Source organism: Argopecten irradians, chromosome 3, assembly GCF_041381155.1.
Source record: "Argopecten irradians isolate NY chromosome 3, Ai_NY, whole genome shotgun sequence".
Taxonomy (NCBI): Eukaryota; Metazoa; Mollusca; class Bivalvia; order Pectinida; family Pectinidae; genus Argopecten; species Argopecten irradians.
The window spans coordinates 41,152,015-41,174,455 of record NC_091136.1 but is presented as its reverse complement, the minus strand read 5'-3'; the positions used below and the strand labels follow the sequence as shown (position 1 = coordinate 41,174,455).

Genomic DNA, 22,441 nt, shown 5'->3' with positions numbered 1-22,441 from the left:
GGTTAGGAAGCTGGAGGGTCTAGGGACTGGGTTATAGACCTGGAAGGGAGTTCTTAGACTATTGAGGTTAGGAAGCTGGAGGGGTCTAGGGACTGAGTTATAGACCTGGAAGGGAGTTCTTAGACTATTGAGGTTAGGAAGCTGGAGGGGTCTAGGGACTGAGTTATAGACCTGGAAGGGAGTTCTTAGACTATTGAGGTTAGGAAGCTGGAGGGGTCTAGGGACTGAGTTATAGACCTGGAAGGGAGTTCTTAGACTATTGAGGTTAGGAAGCTGGAGGGGTCTAGGGACTGAGTTATAGACCTGGAAGGGAGTTCTTAGACTATTGAGGTTAGGAAGCTGGAGGGGTCTAGGGACTGAGTTATAGACCTGGAAGGGAGTTCTTAGACTATTGAGGTTAGGAAGCTGGAGGGGTCTAGGGACTGAGTTATAGACCTGGAAGGGAGTTCTTAGACTATTGAGGTTAGGAAGCTGGAGGGGTCTAGGGACTGGGTTATAGACTGGAAGGAGTTCTTAGACTATTGAGGTTAGGAAGCTGGAGGGAGGGGGTTTAGACTGAGGGAGTTCTTAGACTATTGAGAGGTTAGGATTATAGACCTGGAAGGGAGTTCTTAGACTATTGAGGTTAGGAAGCTGGAGGGTCTAGGGACTGAGTTATAGACCTGGAAGGGAGTTCTTAGACTATTGAGGTTAGGAAGCTGGAGGGGTCTAGGGACTGAGTTATAGACCTGGAAGGGAGTTCTTAGACTATTGAGGTTAGGAAGCTGGAGGGGTCTAGGGACTGAGTTATAGACCTGGAAGGGAGTTCTTAGACTATTGAGGTTAGGAAGCTGGAGGGGTCTAGGGACTGAGTTATAGACCTGGAAGGGAGTTCTTAGACTATTGAGGTTAGGAAGCTGGAGGGGTCTAGGGACTGAGTTATAGACCTGGAAGGGAGTTCTTAGACTATTTAGTTGAGGTTAGGAAGCTGGAGGGGTCTAGGGACTGAGTTATAGACCTGGAAGGGAGTTCTTAGACTATTGAGGTTAGGAAGCTGGAGGGGTCTAGGGACTGAGTTATAGACCTGGAAGGGAGTTCTTAGACTATTGAGGTTAGGAAGCTGGAGGGGTCTAGGGACTGAGTTATAGACCTGGAAGGGAGTTCTTTAGGAGAGATTAGAGCTATTGAGGTTAGGAAGCTGGAGGGGTCTAGGGACTGAGTTATAGACCTGGAAGGGAGTTCTTAGACTATTGAGGTTAGGAAGCTGGAGGGGTCTAGGGACTGAGTTATAGACCTGGAAGGGAGTTCTTGGACTATTGAGGTTAGGAAGCTGGAGGGGTCTAGGGACTGAGTTATAGACTTGGAAGGGAGTTCTTATGACTATTGAGGTTAGGAAGCTGGAGGGGTGTAGGGACTGAGTTATAGACCTGGAAGGGAGTTCTTAGACTATTGAGGTTAGGAAGCTGGAGGGGTCTAGGGACTGAGTTATAGACCTGGAAGGGAGTTCTTAGACTATTGAGGTTAGGAAGCTGGAGGGGTCTAGGGACTGAGTTATAGACCTGGAAGGGAGTTCTTAGACTATTGAGGTTAGGAAGGTGGAGGGGTCTAGGGACTGAGTTATAGACCTGGAAGGGAGTTCTTAGACTATGAGGTTAGGAAGGGAGGGGTCTGGGACGAGTTATAGACCTGGAAGGGAGTTCTTAGACTATTGAGGTTAGGAAGGTGGAGGGGTCTAGGGACTGAGTTATGACCTGGAAGGGAGTTCTTAGACTATTGAGGTTAGGAAGCTGGAGGGGTCTAGGGACTGAGTTATAGACCTGGAAGGGAGTTCTTAGGACTATTGAGGTTGGAAGCTGGAGGGGTCTAGGGACTGAGTTATAGACCTGGAAGGGAGTTTTTGGACTATTGAGGTTAGGAAGCTGGAGGGGTCTAGGGACTGAGTTATAGACTGGAAGGGAGTTCTTAGGCTATTGAGGTTAGGAAGCTGGAGGGTCTAGCTGAGTATGAGGGGTGTAGGAACTATGAAGGGTTTTTATGACAGTAATTGAAGGTTTAGGAACACAAATCACAAATCAAAAGGGGTCAATAAACTGAAGGTACAAAAACCTTTAAAAAGGGGGGAAAAGGGGTGGGGTAGGGGGGTTGGGGCGGGGGATCAGAAACATTATAAAAGTTTCTGGAACTAAAGAGGTGCTTGGAGAGAATTGAGAAAGATGCAATGAATTATTATTATTCTTTCGTCAGGTCTAGTCTATGTAATTACGTATCAGTTTGTAGTCATAACAAAGTCAACTTTTCACATTGCTTTCCAGGTACAAGTGTTTCTTTGTTAGTGATTGCTCAAAGATGAATAGTATCTATACAAATGTTAAGACCAAGTTATCCCTGTCAATCTTCTGCTCGCAAAGTCGTGAAATCCTGCCATGATGTCAGTGGATTGGGACCATTCTCTGATAACAAAATATCTCTACTGTAGAATCAGTGCCAAATTGGATATTACAGGAAAATCACCTGATCTTTTCTCCACTATCATTAGGCCCTAGAAACAGCCTTAAAGTTTTATCTTTGTAAAAATATTTCCCACTAATTTACCATTCTTAATTTGACTCTGCAATGTAAACTGGAGACTTATGAATGCGAAAGATATCACCATAAAATTCAAAATATTCTAATAAATGTTTTTAATTTGACTACATCACAATGAATCTTCCAAATGGGAAAGATATCTCTGGAAAAAATAACCAGTTTGAGTGATTTTCATTTATTGTTGGTGTCTGAAATTTGGCAGGGATAAAATGAAATACCTCTCCTGATAGTTGACTGAGCACTTGTTTTAAAAGTCGAAGTTCTTAACTTAGTATAAACAGATCATAAGTTCCCAGCTCCTATCGTGTACTTTAAATGGTCTTTCCCTAGCAGGTAACTCATCTATGTAAAGCCCTGAGAATTACAGGTTTTTGACATGTGTTACACAAGTAGAATTCTCATTAAGCGGTTGTAACAGAGCGAGGGCTGTGGTGTTTAGGCTATGGAGATTTTCTCAATTCGCTCCCATCACTAACTCAAGTCGCTCACAAGTCGTGGCTTCATCGGAATATTGGCAGAAACGACATTGGGTGATTTTCTGTCTGCTCATTCTATTTCGTTTCTAATTTTAGATTTAATTAAAGGTTACTCTGGAGAGGGAGATGTTCAGTTTCCAATCTCTAGTGTATCGTTCAAGGTATTTCTAATGATTTAATTTTACAGACAATCTTTGGGCTATTTTTTTAAAGGATATTGTACGTTTAGATAAAAACTAGCAATTTTTCTTCTTCAGGAACCTTATTAACACCTAATCAGAATTTTACGCTAGATTAGATATAAGATTCTTGAAGTTTTTACATTTCTAAGACAACAAACATTACATGATAGGATCAAATACAGTAAGATACCACACATGAGAATTACAGGAATAAGGATCCTTTAAAAAAAGGCGGTCTCTTAAATAAGTAGTTATTTGTATATAAAAAAGTCTAAAGAGTGTTTTATGTTTAAATTTAATTATTTGTATTCAAATCATCAGTATTTAACATTTAGGGATTACTGACAGGTGGCTGGTCTATTAAGGTAGTTGGTACAGAGAGGTTGTAGTTATAGACAGGTGGTTGGTTTAACAGGTGGTCAGTATAGTCAGGTGCTTGGTATGTAAAGGTTGTAGTTATGGAGGTGATCTGTATAGTCAGGTGATTGGCATAGAAAGCTTGTTGTTTTAGACAGGTGTTCGGTTTAACAGGTGGTCAGTATAGTCAGATAGTGGTAAAGAAAGGTTATTGCGATATAGATAGGTGGTCAGTATAGCCAGGTGCTTGGTATGTAAAGGTTGTAGTTATGCAGGTGATCTGTATAGTCAGGTGATTGGCATAGAAAGCTTGTTGTTATAGACAGGTGGTCAGATTAATCAGGTGGTTAGTAGCCTGGTAGTTGATATAGAGAGTTTGAAGTTATAGACAGATGGTCTGTATAACCAGGTGGTCAGTATAGCCAGGTAGTTGGTATAGAGAGTATGGAGTTATAGATAGATGGTCTGTATAACCAGGTAGTTGGCATAGAAAGCTGGTTGTTATAGACAGGTGGTCAGTTTAATCAGGTGATCAGTATAGCCAGTTAGTTGGTATAGAGAGTTTGGAGTAATAAACAGATGGTCTGTATAGCCAGATACATTTTTGTAGTTGGTATAGAGAGTTAGGAGTTATAGACAGATGGTCTGTATAACCAGGTGGTCAGTATAGCCAGGTAGTTGGTATAGAGAGTATGGAGTTATAGATAGATGGTCTGTATAACCAGGTAGTTGGCATAGAAAGCTGGTTGTTATAGACAGGTGGTCAGTTTAATCAGGTGATCAGTATAGCCAGTTAGTTGGTATAGAGAGTTTGGAGTAATAAACAGATGGTCTGTATAGCCAGATACATTTTTGTAGTTGGTATAGAGAGTTAGGAGTTATAGACAGATGATCAGTGGAGTCTGGTAGTTGTATAGAAAGGTAACTTTAGAAGGTGATAGGTATAGACAGATGATCAATATAAACAGGCTGTCTGTTTAGACAGGTTATATAATTTTTCCTGCAACTGACAGACATACTGACCAATAAATCCCTCGATACCAAATGCTTTATCTGTCAATATAATTCACGTGAATTTGTTCCACAACTGACAGAAATTTTTCTAAATTGACCCTGAGCTTTAACTTTTTCTGTGATAATAGCGTCATTCGATCCCGCCAAAATGTGATGTCACATTCATAGGAATTACATCGTTTTTTACGATATTGTACCCTCTGTATTGCAGTATTGTCTTTTTCTTGTCTCATGATAAAGCTATGTCAGGTAGATAATTCTTTGTTGGAGAATGATTGTTTTCTGAGCATGTCTGTTTCAGGGATATTTCTGAATGTTAAAAACAGGATTACTGGAATTGTTTACAAAGACGCTTATATATTTCCCTCGGTATTAAAAAGGAGTACACTCCTATTATGGTTTAGTAAATGATTTTTGTCCCTGTGTAACAGAAAAGTGTTTCGTTTCAAGCCAAAACAAGTAAATAACAGGCAATTTGCTTTCATTTTGAATGTCATTTTTTAAGCCAATTGTTGCATGATAAATAAAATACACGGTTAGTATCTTACAATACAAGTTTTTTTTTGGTGCACGACACCTAAGTCTCACACCAAAATAATTACAAACCTTGGATTGTATAACATTATAACCATGTATTCTCTATATTCATTGTTTAATAGACAAATTTTGATAAAAGCAAAAAAAAAAATGTAAACCTGAGGAATGTTATTTTGTATTGCAGCAGTTTTATTGTATTTTCCCGTTTTCATTTTCACTCTAATATTGAATAACTGTTTTTCAGAAATGACCAATACAGAACTACAGACAAGATGATGCTAGAAAATATCAGGTAATTATAATTCCTAATTCAGATTGAAAACTTCTCTGATGTTTGTGCTGTAAACATGGATACTCCACGATAATTGGCTTAATTTACGATTTCTATGCATAAAACTTTTGCGGTTTTTTTTTTGGTTTTTTTTGCAATAGATACACTTTCAGACTTTTAACAACAAAGTTCATTCATATGCAAATTATTCCACACGGGAGAAATTTTCACGATATCAAGTGACCTTCGGATGATTAGCATAGATTCACAGTATTCTCCTTTTGGTATTAACACTCAATGAATATTGTGCAAGTGCTGGTTCCTATGGTTCTGATATACCGTATAAGTTTTGCCCTGGCAATAACTTTTAACTGTGAAATGTATATCTGGATGTCACCTTGAGCTATGTGCAGAGCAATATAGAGCAAAAGGTCAGTGGTCAAAAAGATTTAAATTTTCAAACATTCAAATGTGTTTGTCGAAGTGCTGTCATAGGGCCATCACTTTAAACCCATTAAAGAAGAATTATTAGTTTATATAACTTTTTGTTCACAAAATCAAATCTCAATTATTTGTTTACAAGATAGTAAATATGTAAATCTTATTAGTCTTGATTTAGAAAACTGATATTATTTAAATGAAGGTATAAACAAATTCAGAGAGTGTGGAGGTGGGAGTTTACAGATTGCTTAATCAAATGTCCGAAGTTCTTAAGGTTTCATTGATTGCCAGTGAGACGGGTGTTGCCTTATTAAGCATGTAGAACCCGTGTGTCTCCTTTAAACAGAATTATCATGCTGGATACAAAAATAGCACTGACATACACAGAAATACTCAACATTCAACTGTCTTTCCAAAATTACTGATGTCATGCGATTCCCTAGAACTTTCAGTTAAAATTACTTTCTAGTTGTGTTTTTTTTCATGGATTAACAGAAATTACATTTGATCAGTTATCTTGCTTGTAGATTATAGATTTACCTAATGTGTCCGTGGCAGTGTTGTATATAGCATTTAACATGAGGATTTCGACATACATGTACATCACGTTCCTATAAATAGAATTCTTAAATAAACAGACAGCTTCGGCCCTAATTTCCAAGCAGCAGACATAATGAATTCTGTCATTAGTAACCCTCCAAAGCTAAAGGGCTGGCTGGTGTGGAGATAGAGAAGTGTACTGTTAAATAGATTTACCTCATTAACTACCTAATTAATCTGGTATTAATTGCTTGTATAATTAGTCTAGTTTAATTGTTATGCCTGCAGTAATTCATTAAGTCCTCCCCATGTTAGTACTACAGGAGGGAGCATATGGCGGCAGTCGGCGATTATACAGCAATGAACTACAGCTCTTACCAATATACACCCCCATCAATTGTCTAAGTCTTTTTAAAGACCTGTAGGTCTCACTTTACATTTTATAGCTGATCAAATTTGCAGAGTCTACACAAGAAAATGTAATTGTCTTCCATCATAATAAAAATATCATGGTATACATACTGACATTTTAAGTATTCTCCGTTGAGTGTCAAATTAAGTTCAAATGTAGTCTTTCCAGCAGCAGCGTATTACATGCTTGGTGTTAGTGATAGAGTTTTAACTGGACCAAACAAAAACTGATTAATAGCCAAATGCTTAAGTTTGTTGAGTTTATTCAAATTATGATGTTTTGACAGAAATTTACACTAGAGACTGTACGATTGCTACACTTTATTAGAAAGGCCACACATTTTTGATGTGAGAGTCAAACATAAAAGACTGATATATATGCATGTGTCTATCTATTCATCAGGCTGTGTGTCCATCTCTCAACAATATGCTGTTTGTCCATCGATCAACAATTTGTTTTTGGATGTTTCTCAAAAAAATTTAAAGCTGACTGGTTTTTAATTTTGTTCAGAAATCCAAAATGGCTGCCAGGCCTCACTATAATGTTTTAGAGAACTGCATGGTCAAGAAAAACACCCTTTTAGGTAATTCAAGGTTCTGGCGTATACCTCTGAGGCAGTATGCCCTATTTACTGGTAATTAGAGTCATCTTGGTGGGGACAGGACAGGGATCTTATTTAGGATATACTGGAAGTTGTTTCTTTTCTACTTATCAAGTCCTCTATTTTATGCCAGTGCTTATATTGCTAATCAAAAACCATTCGGTTCATTGTTCTGGGTTTGCAGACTATTTAACATTGCAACATCACTCTGGTAGTGGTTTTTTTTTGTAAGCATGTATTCTCTTATTCCAAAAACCACCTGTTTCGTTTTTATCCCTTGCATGTTTACACTCTTAAACTGGATATCTCTGTGTTACTGGCCTATGTGTACATTGCCTGTAATCAGAAATCAGCAGAATCATAGTCTACTACTCTTTGTCATTTCCCTGGCAGACACTTCACAGAAATATTTCTAAAATCATCAAATTTTCCTCCAGCTTTTAGTGGTCCTATAGGAATCTCTGGTATTGAAAAGCTCGCTTTTGATGAAAAATCAATTGTAATACCATGAAGTATGGAGGTATAGGTATTTACAGGAAACAGTAGTGTAAGGTTTGAAGGTCTCCTCCACAGTATGATCGCCCATGACACAATATCAGATTCTTGATCAATATACCCACTTTTATCACAGTACATTCCCTACACCATCAAACCCCCTCCCTCTACTCCCGCTAAATACTCTACAACATATTCGGCAATAACTGTGGAATCTGCCCTTGTTAAATTTCTATATTCATATATTCTCTGTTTGTCTGATCTTGATCAGTTCTGTTTAGATTCCATATTCCTGTTTAATTGTAGGAAGTACCTTACGTTTGTCTCGGTTTGTCTAGGATGCTGTTCTGCTTCACCAACAAATTTGATTTAAGTGGAACCCTGGATTCGCCTTGTCTGTACTATTGTTTGTAGACAGTCTGGACAAGATATGTCCGTATTTCCATTTCCTCTATCTTGACAGACTTAACCATGATCTTATACTTCCGACAAGTCAATCGTTTTTATTGACAAGAGTTGTTGCCCTTTGTTCCAATTAAAATATTGAATTATTTTCCAGACAATGAAAGTCCCTTGTACTTTATACATTAGAAAATTAAACAAAAGTGATCATCTGTTGAATTTATTCATAAGCATAAGTGTACTTTTTACATAAGCATAAGTGTACTTTTTACATAAGCATAAGTGTACTTTTACATTGAAGTATGTAAACATTCAAACTGACCTTGTTTGTGTTATTTATGAATTACAGTCAATCTGCTTTAACAACCGCCTTTGTATAATGACCACCTGCTTATTAAGACCACTTTCTTAGGGTCCTGAATGGCCATTTAAAACATAATTTGACCTGTGTATAAAGACCACTTGCCTATAGAGACCATTTTTCCATTGTCCCTTGGGTAGTCTTTATAGACTGGTTTGACTGTATATGCAATATGAGAAATAATGCTGTCTGTCTTTCTTTTGTTATATGTTATGTATTAAAGCACTTAAACCTAATTACTTCAAAAGTTACATACAAGGAAACCTCCCTAAATGACCTGGAATTCTCATAGATATATAGCCCTGATTTAACTTGTTTATTCCTCAGCGATATTGTTCACATCTTCACTATGCCAGCTAGTTGTCAAATAATCAACATGAAATTGTTACTTAGCAGATCCAAAATACAATATAAAAAATTGAGACAGAGAGTAAGTACAACACCAGAACTACTTTCCTGCAATTAATGTCACAGGTTTCCATAGTTACAAGGGTGAAGCACACATTTTCACATCTAACCAGGAGTACATCAGCTGAACTCCCTTCTTTATATTCAATCTTATGATTTCTCCCACCGAGGAAAAGTTCATTATGATTCTTAATCTGGGTCCTTGTTGGGTTTGAAATATAATTTAGTACTTATAGATAGTACTGTAAAATCGTCCTCGGATTAAACATTAATGGATGCATTAGACTAAGGTATCGACTAAGGCGAAGTACAGTCTGTGATTGGGGTTGTATTAAACAGTGGAGCTTTCATCTACCAGAGACCGGATGTCTTAAGGCTTTCAAATAGCTTCTAATTAAAAAAAAAAAACAAGGAAAATGAAGCTCGGCTCTAGCCGAGATGTATGCAATTTCAAAATAAGAAAAACAGACCTAAGCGAGCCACTTTTTTTTTATCGGTAATCAAAATTGAAAAATTACTGGAGTGGATCAAAATGGCAAAATGATATAATAATAGAGTATGGTACCTGAGAGCCGATACAAAGGTTCAGTATATATTGGAACACATATATTGAAGAATGGAACGTTTGAATAGACAGAGAACTTTAATTAGGAATCTACTGTCAATTAACCCTACTTGTTTTACGGAAAAACTTTTAATTTTAATCTTATTCGAACCAAATTTAAAAGTTTTTGCTACTTCAGTTTCTATGAGAAATAAATGGAAATGCTCTAGAATTGGAGATACTTTTAAATGCTCTAGAATTGGAGATACTTTTATTTTTTTTACGTTATCTGATGATATTTTGATATTCAGAGATAACAAGTGGGATAGAATCAAATGTCTGCTGTTGTTTTATTAGCTGATGAAGGTATCCGTTGATGGTATTGATACAGCATGTTGATGTTAATATGTAGTGTTCATATTGTGATAGGCTGTAATGAATCCTAGTAATAAACAAGCCTTGTCTATGAGGCACAATTAAGTCTTAGGTTTCAATCAACCTTGCCTTATCTGAGTTATAACAGCAGAGCAAGGATATATTGCTAGTTTTGTATCTTGTTTTATATACTGAGAAAAGAAGACCCTTGATATTTATGACTGGGGGTTTGGTCTTATGTAATGTGTTGCCTGAAGATTCATGGAAATGTGCCCCATTTGTTTAGCAAGTTATTGCAAAAGGACAAAGTAGCCAGTGTGCTTTCACATTGTTTGTTTATAGCATCTTTAAAATGCTCAGCATCCATACTATTTTAGAATTAAAGGATCCTCCAAAGCCTTGGACTGCTTCAAGGGTCCTGCAAATGTTGAACTGAGTGTCCTTAAAACTCTTGTCTGAGTATCTTAAAAAACTTAACAGTATCCTTTAAATACATATGGTTCAGAATTGAGTTTTCTGAAATGGTAAAAAAATCCTTGAAATTTTGACATAAAAGGTGGGAAATAAAGGTCCTTATAGTCTGAGACTTGAGGCCATGTCTAAATGGTATACTGAATATTGGATTTTTCATGTATAGAAAATAAAGTCCTTAAGATGTTAAAGTTATGGGTCAATCTTTCATGTTGTCATTAAAATGTGTTCAATCTGGTTCTATTCATACAGAACACTTCTATTGAACAATACTAAAAATTTAGACTGAGGGACCTATAAAAAGATCCAATTCTGAATAATGAGCTCCTGGCATTAAAGCCCAGGATTAAGGATGTTTTCACTGATATTTTTGACTGAGATTCCTTAAACTATTGTAAGTGCTGCCACTGATCCTTATGGATCCTTAACCCTGTAAATTCCCTCCTGACATCATCCCTGCTGCTCCTTATCAGTAACCACCAGTAGCTGTTTAAAGGGCCCATCAGGCTATCACAGGGAGCACCCCTCAGCTTGCATGTCTACTGATCAATAGACTTTACATCCTATCATTCCGACTTCCCAAGGAGCCGGCAAGCTTTAGTGCTATGATGGAAAATGATTGCTTATGGCTACGTTTTCAATAAAGGAAAAGCAGCAGGACTCAGGAGGTTAACTTGGTCCAAATTAAAACCTATTGATATCTCATTTGTTTGTGTCTTCCATGAGGTTCTACTTCATTGTCGGCATGTCATGTTACTGATAATAGTACTGCCATAGCCCATCTTTGTGAGGAATATAGCCATCTTTGGAGGGGATGTATGGGCTTTACTTATTGTAGACAATAGAGGGCTGTAATGGGAGTTTTCTGATAGTGCTCCATGGGGACGGTATGATGCCTCTATGGAGACTATTTAAGGACTTTATACCTATATGTTTATTGTCTAAGTGAGAATAGTCTTCCCAGAGACAATATGGCCTGGATTAACCTTGATCAGGAAGGGCTCTGTAGTAAGGACTATTTGGCTGGAAGGGGAGGGTAATGATTAGAAGACTTTCTAGGGACTATTTGGCCCGGGTGAGAACAGACTTTTCTTGGAACTGTTTTTCTTGGAAAGATGGTAACAGACTAATTATAAGCTCTGAAGACTATTTGGCCTTGATGCAGAGAATAGACTTCTGCAGGGCAATAGGATGTTCTTCCCTAGAGAATAGACTTCTGTAGGGCAATAGGATGTTCTTCCCTATAGAATGTTTGCCTGGTAATAAAGCATTGCTCTTTTTTTTAAAATAATATTGGATTGTGGAAAGCCCTTTTGAGAATAGTCTTACTCCTCGGCTCTTTGGTTTACTATTTAGGTTTGGTCAGCCTACTTAAAAATAAGTTTTGATGTTTGTTGGTTTTAATAAGCTCTTGTTTTCATGGGGGTATTCTGTGCTCGGTGTTTTGAGATTTTTAGACTTTGATGGAAGATTATAGACTTTGGTGTTTGTAAGTCTTTTAAGCTCTTGCATTTATTTGTAAAAAAAAGTCTAGGCTCTAGTAGATGTGGATATTCTAGGCTCTCACATTATTTGTGGGAAATTGTAGTAGCGGGGGTTAAGGACATCCCGACTCATGAATTTGCACTTAAATGCTCTGGACTGTTTTTTAAGAACTTTTTGACTGTGATGTTTGTGGCAGCTTTGACAGTCAGGAAGACCTTCTATGCAGATTTCAGAGCTGTGGTGACCTAGTGGTTAAGATGTCCTGACATATTAATACAAGCCCTCCTCCTTTGGGTCACAAGTTCAATCAAGTTATGTGGGGAAGTTGCCAGGTACTGACTGCTGGTCCGTGGTTTTTCTCTGGGTACTCTGGTTTTCCTCTAACATCAATCCAGGCTTACAGGTTTCAGTGTTTCTTGTGTAAGTGAAGCCAAGAGGACATTTAAAGGTACCTTGGTTGTGTAATGGGATGATGTCCCATGTCCTACAATATGCATGTGTGTGAGGGCTTGTAAACGCCCGATCAATATTGATAGTTGTAATGTTGAACAAAGAAACGAAACTATCAAAGTGCTAATTGATATCAAGGTTCTACAGTGCATGATGATGGAAAAGAAAACTGCTTTGATTATAAACATTCCTTTTACTCTGATGATTTACTTGCATGTCAGAGATTTGATGTATGGGTCACTGAGTCTATAAGGTTAAATTATGTAACAAGTGAAATGTATTGTTTTGGTATTTATTTACTACAGTGGAACTTGGTTGATACGAACTTGGATAATTCGAAAACAAGGCTTAATACAAAGTACTTTGCCGGTCCTGGCTTCCCTCTTTGTCTTTGTTTAAAGAACTCGGATAATTTGAATTCGGAAAACTCGGAGAACTCCAATAATAATAAGAAATTTTGGGTCCGAATGACAAAAATCATACATAAAATGTTCTAATAACTCGAAATGAGATTTTTTTGGACAACAAGATCGCCGAAAATACCGTTTTCTTTTTCATAAATTTGCCGTGCATATATATAATATATATATACCTATAAGTTTAGTTTTGACCAGACCCAGGGTCTGCCATAATCCCATTCATACATAATGGATAAGTCTGCGCGTGTTGTTGCCTTAATTAAAGGTAAGTTGTCACTCCCAACACATCATCACACAACTCACGCCAGCCTCTGCAGCCACAGGTATCTTACTTTCTACTTACACAAATGGCATTTTGAATACGGATTATGCCTCTGTGTATAAGCACATGTCTCATTACTTAGCTAATGAGTTTGCTTGACCCTACTTTCATCAACGGAGTGCAACTTCTCAATATTTTAAAGATTTTTTATGTGCTATTGTTGCATAATTTGTGTGGCTGAATACAAGCCTGGTTTTAGTGAATAGAAGAGGATTACACGATAATGTATGTATATTGATTAAGTAATATTGATAATGTCGTTTAATGCATTTGAAGTTAGATAAGTTTTATTCCTCGACAATAAAAATCATTAATTTAATACATTGTTAATAAAATCGTTATTATAATTCATTCTGATGGAACTCCTGCTCTATGGTTGCCAATAGTAAGAGTACATTTTTCATATACCACCGATAAAATCACAGGGCAGGCACATGTTTGAAATTGCTTTTGTAATTTATCATCACAAACATTTTCATACTCACTGTCAATTAAATCATTTTTTCATCATTATAGAAATTTATGTGATAAACTTTCCAGACCATGGGTTCCCTATAGGGAGGTATCCTTCAGATCCGATTATATACCAGTGTTCACAGACAATGTATAGTCGTACAAGTAATGTATATTATCCTGATAAAACTACAGGAAAAATCAACCCAATGGTCTACTACTGGTCCAGCTTCTCACAGTGAATATTTTTCATAGTAAACAATATTTGACTTTTTTATGTGATGGTTTCCCAAAATATTAATCAGTATGTATACAAGTGTGAAGGCACAGGTACACAGTAATTATACCCGAGATGGTGGTGTAATTATTTAATCATGTCTATTGTTTAGATATTTAACGAAGGTCTACCACGTGCACACGGTTTGTTTACTGTAGGAAGTCAAGTAGAGCTAGTATTAAAGAGAACGTTTCGTATTCAAATCACACTGGTTTTTTTATTTACATATATGTAGTTGTCGGATAACGTAAATTATCTGTATGAAGAAGCCAAAGCCATGTATTGTTTTAGAAAATGACTATGTCATATAATGACCGGCACCGACTGATCATCGTGTAATTAGACCATATAATTTGATTCTTGACGTAACCGGAAGCGATCGGCCGTATATATGTAGGTCTGTGCAGACGAGAACATCCCCAAGAACATTCATGCAACTAACTAACTAAACTAGGTTTATAAGCGGTAACAAAGTCAAGTTTGCTGTAATCCATTCCTTTTAAACGTATGATTCTCTCTTTTGTGATAACATTCACATTAACAATCAATATTGGTCAGTTTTGACGAACACTAGGCATACATGCATAGTGTAAAAAACGACTTCCGATCGATTAAATCCGGATCGTAATGATCGGTATTCAGTTCACTTCTCTAAACCGAACCCTCTCTAAACCGGCTAAAATCATATGCACCGACCATGATCGGTTTCGGGAGGTTCCACTGTACATCTAACAGGATATCTCCCCATTTTTAGAGTTAAGTTCCTATGTTACAAAATGGGAGATGGGGAGGGTTTTGAAGGAAGGAGGAGGTTGATAAGTTTGCCTCCTTGATGACAATTCTAATTTGTTCAGTTCTACTAACTTGAAAACAGCTTTATTCTGCATATCATTTTTTTTTTTAAATAACCTTTCCTGTAGCCTGATCATTACAGCTACTTGTGATGTTTGAGTATATACCTATAAGTTTAGTGGTGACCAGACCCAGGGTCTGCCATAATCCCATTCATACATAATGGATAAGTCTGCGCGTGTTGTGCCTTAATTAAAGGTAAGTTGTCACTCCCAACACATCATCACACAACTCACGCCAGCCTCTGCAGCCACAGGTATCTTACTTTCTACTTACACAAATGGCATTTTGAATACGGATTATGCCTCTGTGTATAAGCACATGTCTCATTACTTAGCTAATGAGTTTGCTTGACCCTACTTTCATCAACGGAGTGCAACTTCTCAATATTTTAAAGATTTTTTATGTGCTATTGTTGCATAATTTGTGTGGCTGAATACAAGCCTGGTTTTAGTGAATAGAAGAGGATTACACGATAATGTATGTATATTGATTAAGTAATATTGATAATGTCGTTTAATGCATTTGAAGTTAGATAAGATTTTATTCCTCGACAATAAAAATCATTAATTTAATACATTGTTAATAAAATCGTTATTATAATTCATTCTGATGGAACTCCTGCTCTATGGTTGCCAATAGTAAGAGTACATTTTTCATATACCACCGATAAAATCACAGGGCAGGCACATGTTTGAAATTGCTTTTGTAATTTATCATCACAAACATTTTCATACTCACTGTCAATTAAATCATTTTTTCATCATTATAGAAATTTATGTGATAAACTTTCCAGACCATGGGTTCCCTATAGGGAGGTATCCTTCAGATCCGATTATATACCAGTGTTCACAGACAATGTATAGTCGTACAAGTAATGTATATTATCCTGATAAAACTACAGGAAAAATCAACCCAATGGTCTACTACTGGTCCAGCTTCTCACAGTGAATATTTTTCATAGTAAACAATATTTGACTTTTTTATGTGATGGTTTCCCAAAATATTAATCAGTAAATTAGAAGAAGGGGTTATTGTAAAGGCAGGGGAGGCACCCTTGATCTTATCTAAATACGATGTGGATATTTTCTAAATTCAGTAGTTTATTGATTTTTTTTCTTCATTTTGCATTTTTATTTTGCCAGAGTTTGATTCCCACCATAATTGGACTTTAGCAGTTACGAACTAGTTCAATTACCAATAACCTGGAATCTGAATAGTTAGAGCAACTGACTTAAAGCGTTTTGAGACCCCAGTCTTCAGGCTTGAACTCACTTGCTCTAATAAAATCTACCATGGTACCCTGTAGGTTTTCTCTGGATTCTTTGTCTCATCTCACAATATGGCCACTCTGCATTGCTATTTGAAAAGATTTATGTGTACAACCAGTGTTTGAACACCCTCGGTCCTGAAGAATTGGAGTGTAGCAGCTTAAGTTGGTGGTTTCTGACCACCATACCTGGATTACTACACCAACAACATACTCCACATCAGTGCAGACTGGTACATTTTTCTGTATCAGTTTGCCAGAAAAAGTACAAATCATACAGGAAGGGGTTGCATCTTGAAAATTACATGACCAAGCACTGAAACAAACTAGGCATTCACAGCCAAATATCAAATACAATTTGTTAAAGCACATGTTTCTCAAATATTCTTATTATGAATATTGTATTTTGCCATAGTCATCATATACAGTGTTGAGTTGAATATCATACAACAAACATAAACAGCTGCTGATCTTTTATACAAAATGTTCCAGTCAGGATATAAAAACAGAACATTTTAAAGCTGTTGTTGTATATCTAACTAGTATCACAATCTCAAATGTCACAAAGCCTCCCACTTATATAGACCTTAGTATGATCTGTATGGCAAGCATGTCTAGCATGAATATTTAACACATGTTTGTAACGTGTTTGATATTTATAAAGAACAGTATTAGTGGACTTGGTCAATGCAGTAAATGCATGTCAAAGTTTTTGTGGTGTCTAGTAAGATATTGTCAGTGGTGGTTCAGTGTGCATCTGAATGGATATACAGGTATATATATATATATGTAAAATGATGTACATATCTGTAGATAACTTATTATTTTACTGGTAGAAAACAAACACTTTATCTCAATTATTTCTGACGTTGCATATACCTCCGATAATATCATATTCAAATTTTCTGATACATTGCATTGCAATAAATATCTATTTGGAAAGGTTTTTTTTGAAGCAATATATTTATAGATAAAATAATGATTATATTATTTCACTTGCATTATAATGAGGAAATGTCCTTGAATTTACTGTGTGGTACATGGTTACATAGAAAACAATCTATTTTACATCCATGTTAGCATTTAAGATTTTTTACACGGATATGATGTATGCATGTTTCTTTTCATCAGAAATGATATCTGTTACCGTTAAGGCCTATTTTTTTTTTTTTATAAAGTTGAAGACTGAATTATATCATTTTTCACAAAATCAATTTTAAAATCTGAACAATTCAGAGTTCTTTGCATGACCTTATAGTTTTTTGATAAAATTCAATTATTACTTTTTTGATCAGGAAAAAGAAATACCAGTGGTAATGAGTTTTGATATAAAATATTTGTTTTGATGTAAATCAAATTTTGTGGAAAAGGAAAAAAGGCAAATATGATTATTTTGTTAAATGTGTTTTTTGGTATGGACAAATGAAAAATGCCGCTCATGTGGAGAAATGTATGGTATATCACAGTTCCTTGTTATAGATCATTCAAAGGATATAAAACAAAAAAAAATCCCCTTGAAAGTATGAAATTTTGAAAAAAAAAACATTTACCTATGTGATTTGCTTTGGATATTGGCATTTCAGTAAGGCAATGTTGGTGTTGTTTGTATCTCTCAGATCCCCAGATGATCAATTTACATTTGGAACATCCTTCCATATTATTCTCATAGAGTAAAAACTGCATGTTTCCATAAATAAATGAAATGTATGAAGATCTGGTGTAGGCATTGTCTCTTTAGCTAAATAAGATAATATCACAACCAGTTATGTGATGCTATTGTGTTACATGTGTGTACATGGATATAACATTTAGGAAAAGTGTCATCCAAATTAGAATTAAAAGCAAAGAAAGAAAGAAATGTTAGATGATATTACTTTGACATTTTCTTTTCTTTTCTTTCACAAAAAGAAGAATTCACATCTTAATTTTCTTTTACTTCAAAAACAGACAACTGATTAGTGAAATAGAGACGACAAGAGAAAATTTCAATAATGTACTGAGCCAATATGTAGTCTGAATTATTCTGGCATTCTGTCATCTTTTTGAGCCTATGGCTTATTAGGCAGAATAGTTTGAACTGTTAAGCACATGCTGACCTACCAAATACATTAATACATTGAACAAAATAAATTTAAGAATGTTAAATGGCTGTTAAGGCCCATTGGGCCTCTTGTTTGTCAATGGTTAAAGATACATTGATTGTTATGGTGGAGATTGGTTTATATTCTTCAATATTTCCTGGAATCCATCAGACTATCAAGATTTCACCAACAAATATATTCCGCCTTCCATGTTGAATCTACAATGACTTCTTTATCAATTTCCTGTTTAGGACCCCGGAATGTCGACTAAACCACAATTTGTGTTATTGAGTATTCCGTGGGCGTAGATGACTTGCCATGAGGTTGCAGTATCAGTAACTAAAATGAAGACGTTTACATGTATTAAATTTCATTGATTCTTCATTTAGTCTCTCTCAGCGACTGCAATATCAAAAAAAGGGGTTTCATGTAATTGCTCAATTCATTAATATGATTGAGTATTTTACCAGTAAAAGAAATTGTTCCAATGTTTCTGAAATGAGATGTTCTTTGCCAGTCTTTTCAGTAATTGTCCTTAAAAAACATCTTTCTGCGGGTTTCATTTAATCATTGCCGCTAAAATAGTACATTTTAGCATTCACTTTTATCAGTTCTTTCTCAAATGAATTTTAACTGGTACTGGTAGATGTCTCAACATTTTAAATGTCATGAAGTAGTATCACTATCATACCTTAATGAAGATTTCCTCAAATTCGATCAAAATTAGATAATTGTTTTATGTAGAAAAATCCTGAATAGTGATTACAACTAGGAGAACACTACCAAAAGATATATTTTAAGAGTATACACTCTAGTCATTGGAAATGTTAAATCAAGCAAGAAATTATTAGTGCATATATATATACCTCAAAGAAATGTATTAGTGATTATGAAACTAATTGGCTTTTAAAAAAAATTGCATACAAATGGAGATTAAATTTTCTTTTGTTATTCACGTTGGGAGTAAATTGATTCACAAATGTTGTGATAATTATGAAGAATTTGGAAGTTGACCCTGACCTTGTCTGACAAGGTGCTAGACTATGGATTGTTTAATTATATGGTGTTGTCTGGACAGCCTTCTCACCTTCCCTATATACCCTGATCATACATCTTGTATATTTAACCTCTAGTCTCTCTGCATCAAGTTTTTAAGACCTTGGCATTTTTCCTTTAGATGCACATGTTTAAACTTCATGGTTTTTGCAATATCTGTAAAATGATAAATTTTATTTATGTAATTTTTCAACTTTCTCATCCTTGGCTTTCTAAATGGTATTTGGAATGTGAAGCTTCGTTTTCATCATAAAATGTACTTTTTTACTTGTTTGCTTAAAATATCTGTCAACTCCTCTGCATATCTACGTTCTGCATCTGCATAGGCCATGTGACTTTTCTCATATCACACCCAAAAATTTGTCTGACAAATCTGCGAGGTGAAACAAGATAGGCTATAACATACATAATGCTAGTTTACTCAATCGACTTGTCTACCATGATGATATTAATCATCTTTAGGACCTTCAGCTTAGGACAATATAATTGTTATCAATTCATGACCTTGACCTTCCCATCAAGTTCCTCGTTGCCTAGATTATACAAACTGACCTAAATGATTACTGTGAGATTACTATATACACATAAATTGTATATATGGAATATTACCTTAGAGATTTAATATCATGTTGTACCTTCAATTTCGGGATTACATGACCATCATGACCATCATTTTATGACCTTCACCTTTGTGTGGAATTGATTATTGGAGCCAATTTTAGACAATAATTATTTGCAATTTTGATTTGAAATATTTTATCTGTGATTTGTGGTTGATGAAGACGTTGGTCAGTCATTTACATTAACATGGTCATAGTAAATGTAATGGAATAAAAAAAACCTGCAAAATTACTAGGTACTTAAAGAGAATGGAATACAGTATGAAGGGTGAAGGGAAATGGTTGGTGTTTGAAGAAAATGGAAGGGCTTAGACAAAACAGGGATGGTGTTTGAAGAAAAAGGGAGGGCTTAGACAAAATAGGGGTAGTGTTTGAAGAAAAAGGGAGGGCTTAGACAAAACAGGGGTAGTGTTTGAAGAAAATGAAAGAGCTTAGGAAAATATTAGGATGGGGGGATGTAGTGGGGGGAGATGTTGTCAGTGAGTGGTTTATAAGAAGTAGGAATTGATAGGAATCAGGCCTCCAGCTTCACAACACTATCTTACCCCATACTACAAATGTAAACAGCATGGGATACTACTGTATAAATTATAGTGTTGAAAAATCAAGTCAGCCTAATGGAGAATGATTGTCAAAGTTGACAGACAGCCTCCAGTCATACACACAGGGGTAACACAATCTAGTGGGGAGGTACAGCAGAGCTGGTAATCAGAGCTTACCCAAATAAACTGTATATGTCGACCCTGATAGGCTCGGAGGGACCCTGATAGGCTCGGAGGAGAACCGGAGTACTCTGATACCAGGGGACAGTCGTACACCAACTTTGATGTCAGAAGTGGGATAGAGCCAGGATTATACAGCCAAAAAATATGTACTGGATTCTTCTAACTTCAAACATTTCCAGTTAGTTCAGTAAATTAGTGTTTAATGCCGACCCAGTGGTAGCTAGGACTCCAGACTTAATTTTAGGGCTGAGAATATACCCTCGGTCACAGATTTTTCCCCACGCCAAGGGATTTGTTGTATAGCCATCGTCCTGGGGTGTCGTTCCTTCCCCCGGGGCTTCAGTGTATCCAAATCAGAGAGTATTACTCATTTGTGTAGTGTATCTTGGGATTGTAACAGCTAATGATGAAGAGTGGAAAAAACAAGAAAACAGGTAAACATCGTTCCTATATAACATGCTTGCCTTTGACAGTATGACCTCAAATCTATTTCTGTCTGTTCTATGTTTTATTGCTAATTCCTATGCAACTTGTGGGTAAAAAATATTGTCAGTTAACAAAAAAACATTATCATTGTCTTCCAATATAGAACATTGTTATAGTTTAACTGAGTGCACCAAGACATCTGAATAAATTAAACTTATGTGTATGCTTTAAAAGAACTTTAATTAGTATAACTTTTTTTCATGTTAATTTTTCCAAAAAAAATTCCAACATGAAACCAAGTGATGCTAATTGATATTTATTTTTTGTTTTGTTTATATTTTGACAAGATGATTTTATTTCCGAACTTTCAAGTACTTTTTATCCACTATTGAAAACTATTTTCAGCCGTAAAGTTATTATTTTTAACAACCAATGGCAAAAACAATGGTTTCAAAACATGATATTTTCAAAACAGTTGTGTGTATGAACTAGATACTAGATTCTTATTCATACAATGATTTCAGCAATTTTTCAGGTAAGATCATAGAATGAATATACGTACCCGGCCTACTATACCTTTCGGTCGGGTACGAATTGGTCCCTATGTGTCGTAGTGGAGCACTGCCTCCGAAAATCACTCGGGCATAGTTTTCTATACTTTTTTGTAGGTTTCCAATTATTTTATACGTATACATGCATTTACATAATATTTTTGTCCAAAACAAACACAACCACCATTCTTAATATCTACTGTACCGCTCACAAGACGCCAAATTCACAATTTGTGGACTTGCCGTGTAAATTCCCTTCATAAAGACCTTTATATGTCTTATGTAAAAAAATAATGCCTCAATGAGAATTTGATATTTTATCTGGTTCAGTTTTATTGCCTAGTAGGTAGGCGATATCATACAAGTACGATAAAAATGCAAACAGACGTTTTATAATGGTTCGCATACTCATTTATTTGCTCCATTAGCAGTAATAGGCACCAATTGTAGCTCTAAAGACGACACCATTTTCTGTCAAATAGTCTTTTGAGCTACAATATTGCAGCTAGTAAGATCACACCAACTTAATTTTTGGAAAAAAAAACACGTCAAAGATAGCAAGAAAACCAAATGTCGTTTATTTTTTTCTATGAAGTTTAATTTTATAGTAAAATTGTGTTTCATTTTATAACCTTTTTATGAATTATATCATTAGTGATCTCTAATTATATATCATGTGACTGTCATGTGGTGTCCATGCAGGAGTAGGAATCCCATGATACCAGGATTTTATTTGCTGACAATTAATGCATTAAGTTAATTTCAAAGAGATGCTTGGTTCTTTACTTTGAATTGAAAGATACAAAAATAGACATTTCATCTTTTTTTATTTTTTTTTTTTTTAAAGTTCAGTAATCATGGAGAAAACTGCCTTTTACTGATTCAAGCAGATAAATTAAGTTAATAAAGTGAAACAATGTTTATTTATTGGGAAATAGAGAAACACATAAGCATTTAGATCAATGTTTAAGAATAGAAAAATCTGATTTAGGATCAGTCTGA

At 35.7% G+C, this 22,441-nt stretch overlaps 1 protein-coding gene across 11 annotated transcripts in view; it reads left to right on the top strand.

Annotated features, from left to right (window-relative positions):
* The window catches only part of LOC138318617 (alpha-mannosidase 2x-like), a 122,514-nt gene that overhangs the window by 88,270 nt on the left and 11,803 nt on the right, over positions 1 to 22,441 (top strand). For 5 of the 11 annotated variants that reach the window (XM_069261139.1, XM_069261138.1, XM_069261140.1 and 2 more), the window contains one exon: positions 5,376 to 5,423. The exons of 2 other annotated variants lie outside the window; for them this stretch is intronic. Coding sequence is in view for 1 of the 9 variants with exons in the window: in XM_069261136.1 (XP_069117237.1) it covers positions 20,866 to 20,896 (31 nt within the window). In the remaining 8 variants the exon portion in view is untranslated. Of the gene's footprint in view, positions 1 to 5,375; positions 5,424 to 14,800; positions 14,909 to 14,952; positions 14,967 to 14,986; positions 15,191 to 20,543; positions 20,897 to 22,441 lie in introns of those variants that run through there. 4 more of the 11 variants (XM_069261146.1, XM_069261147.1, XM_069261144.1 and 1 more) reach the window with 4 other exon arrangements.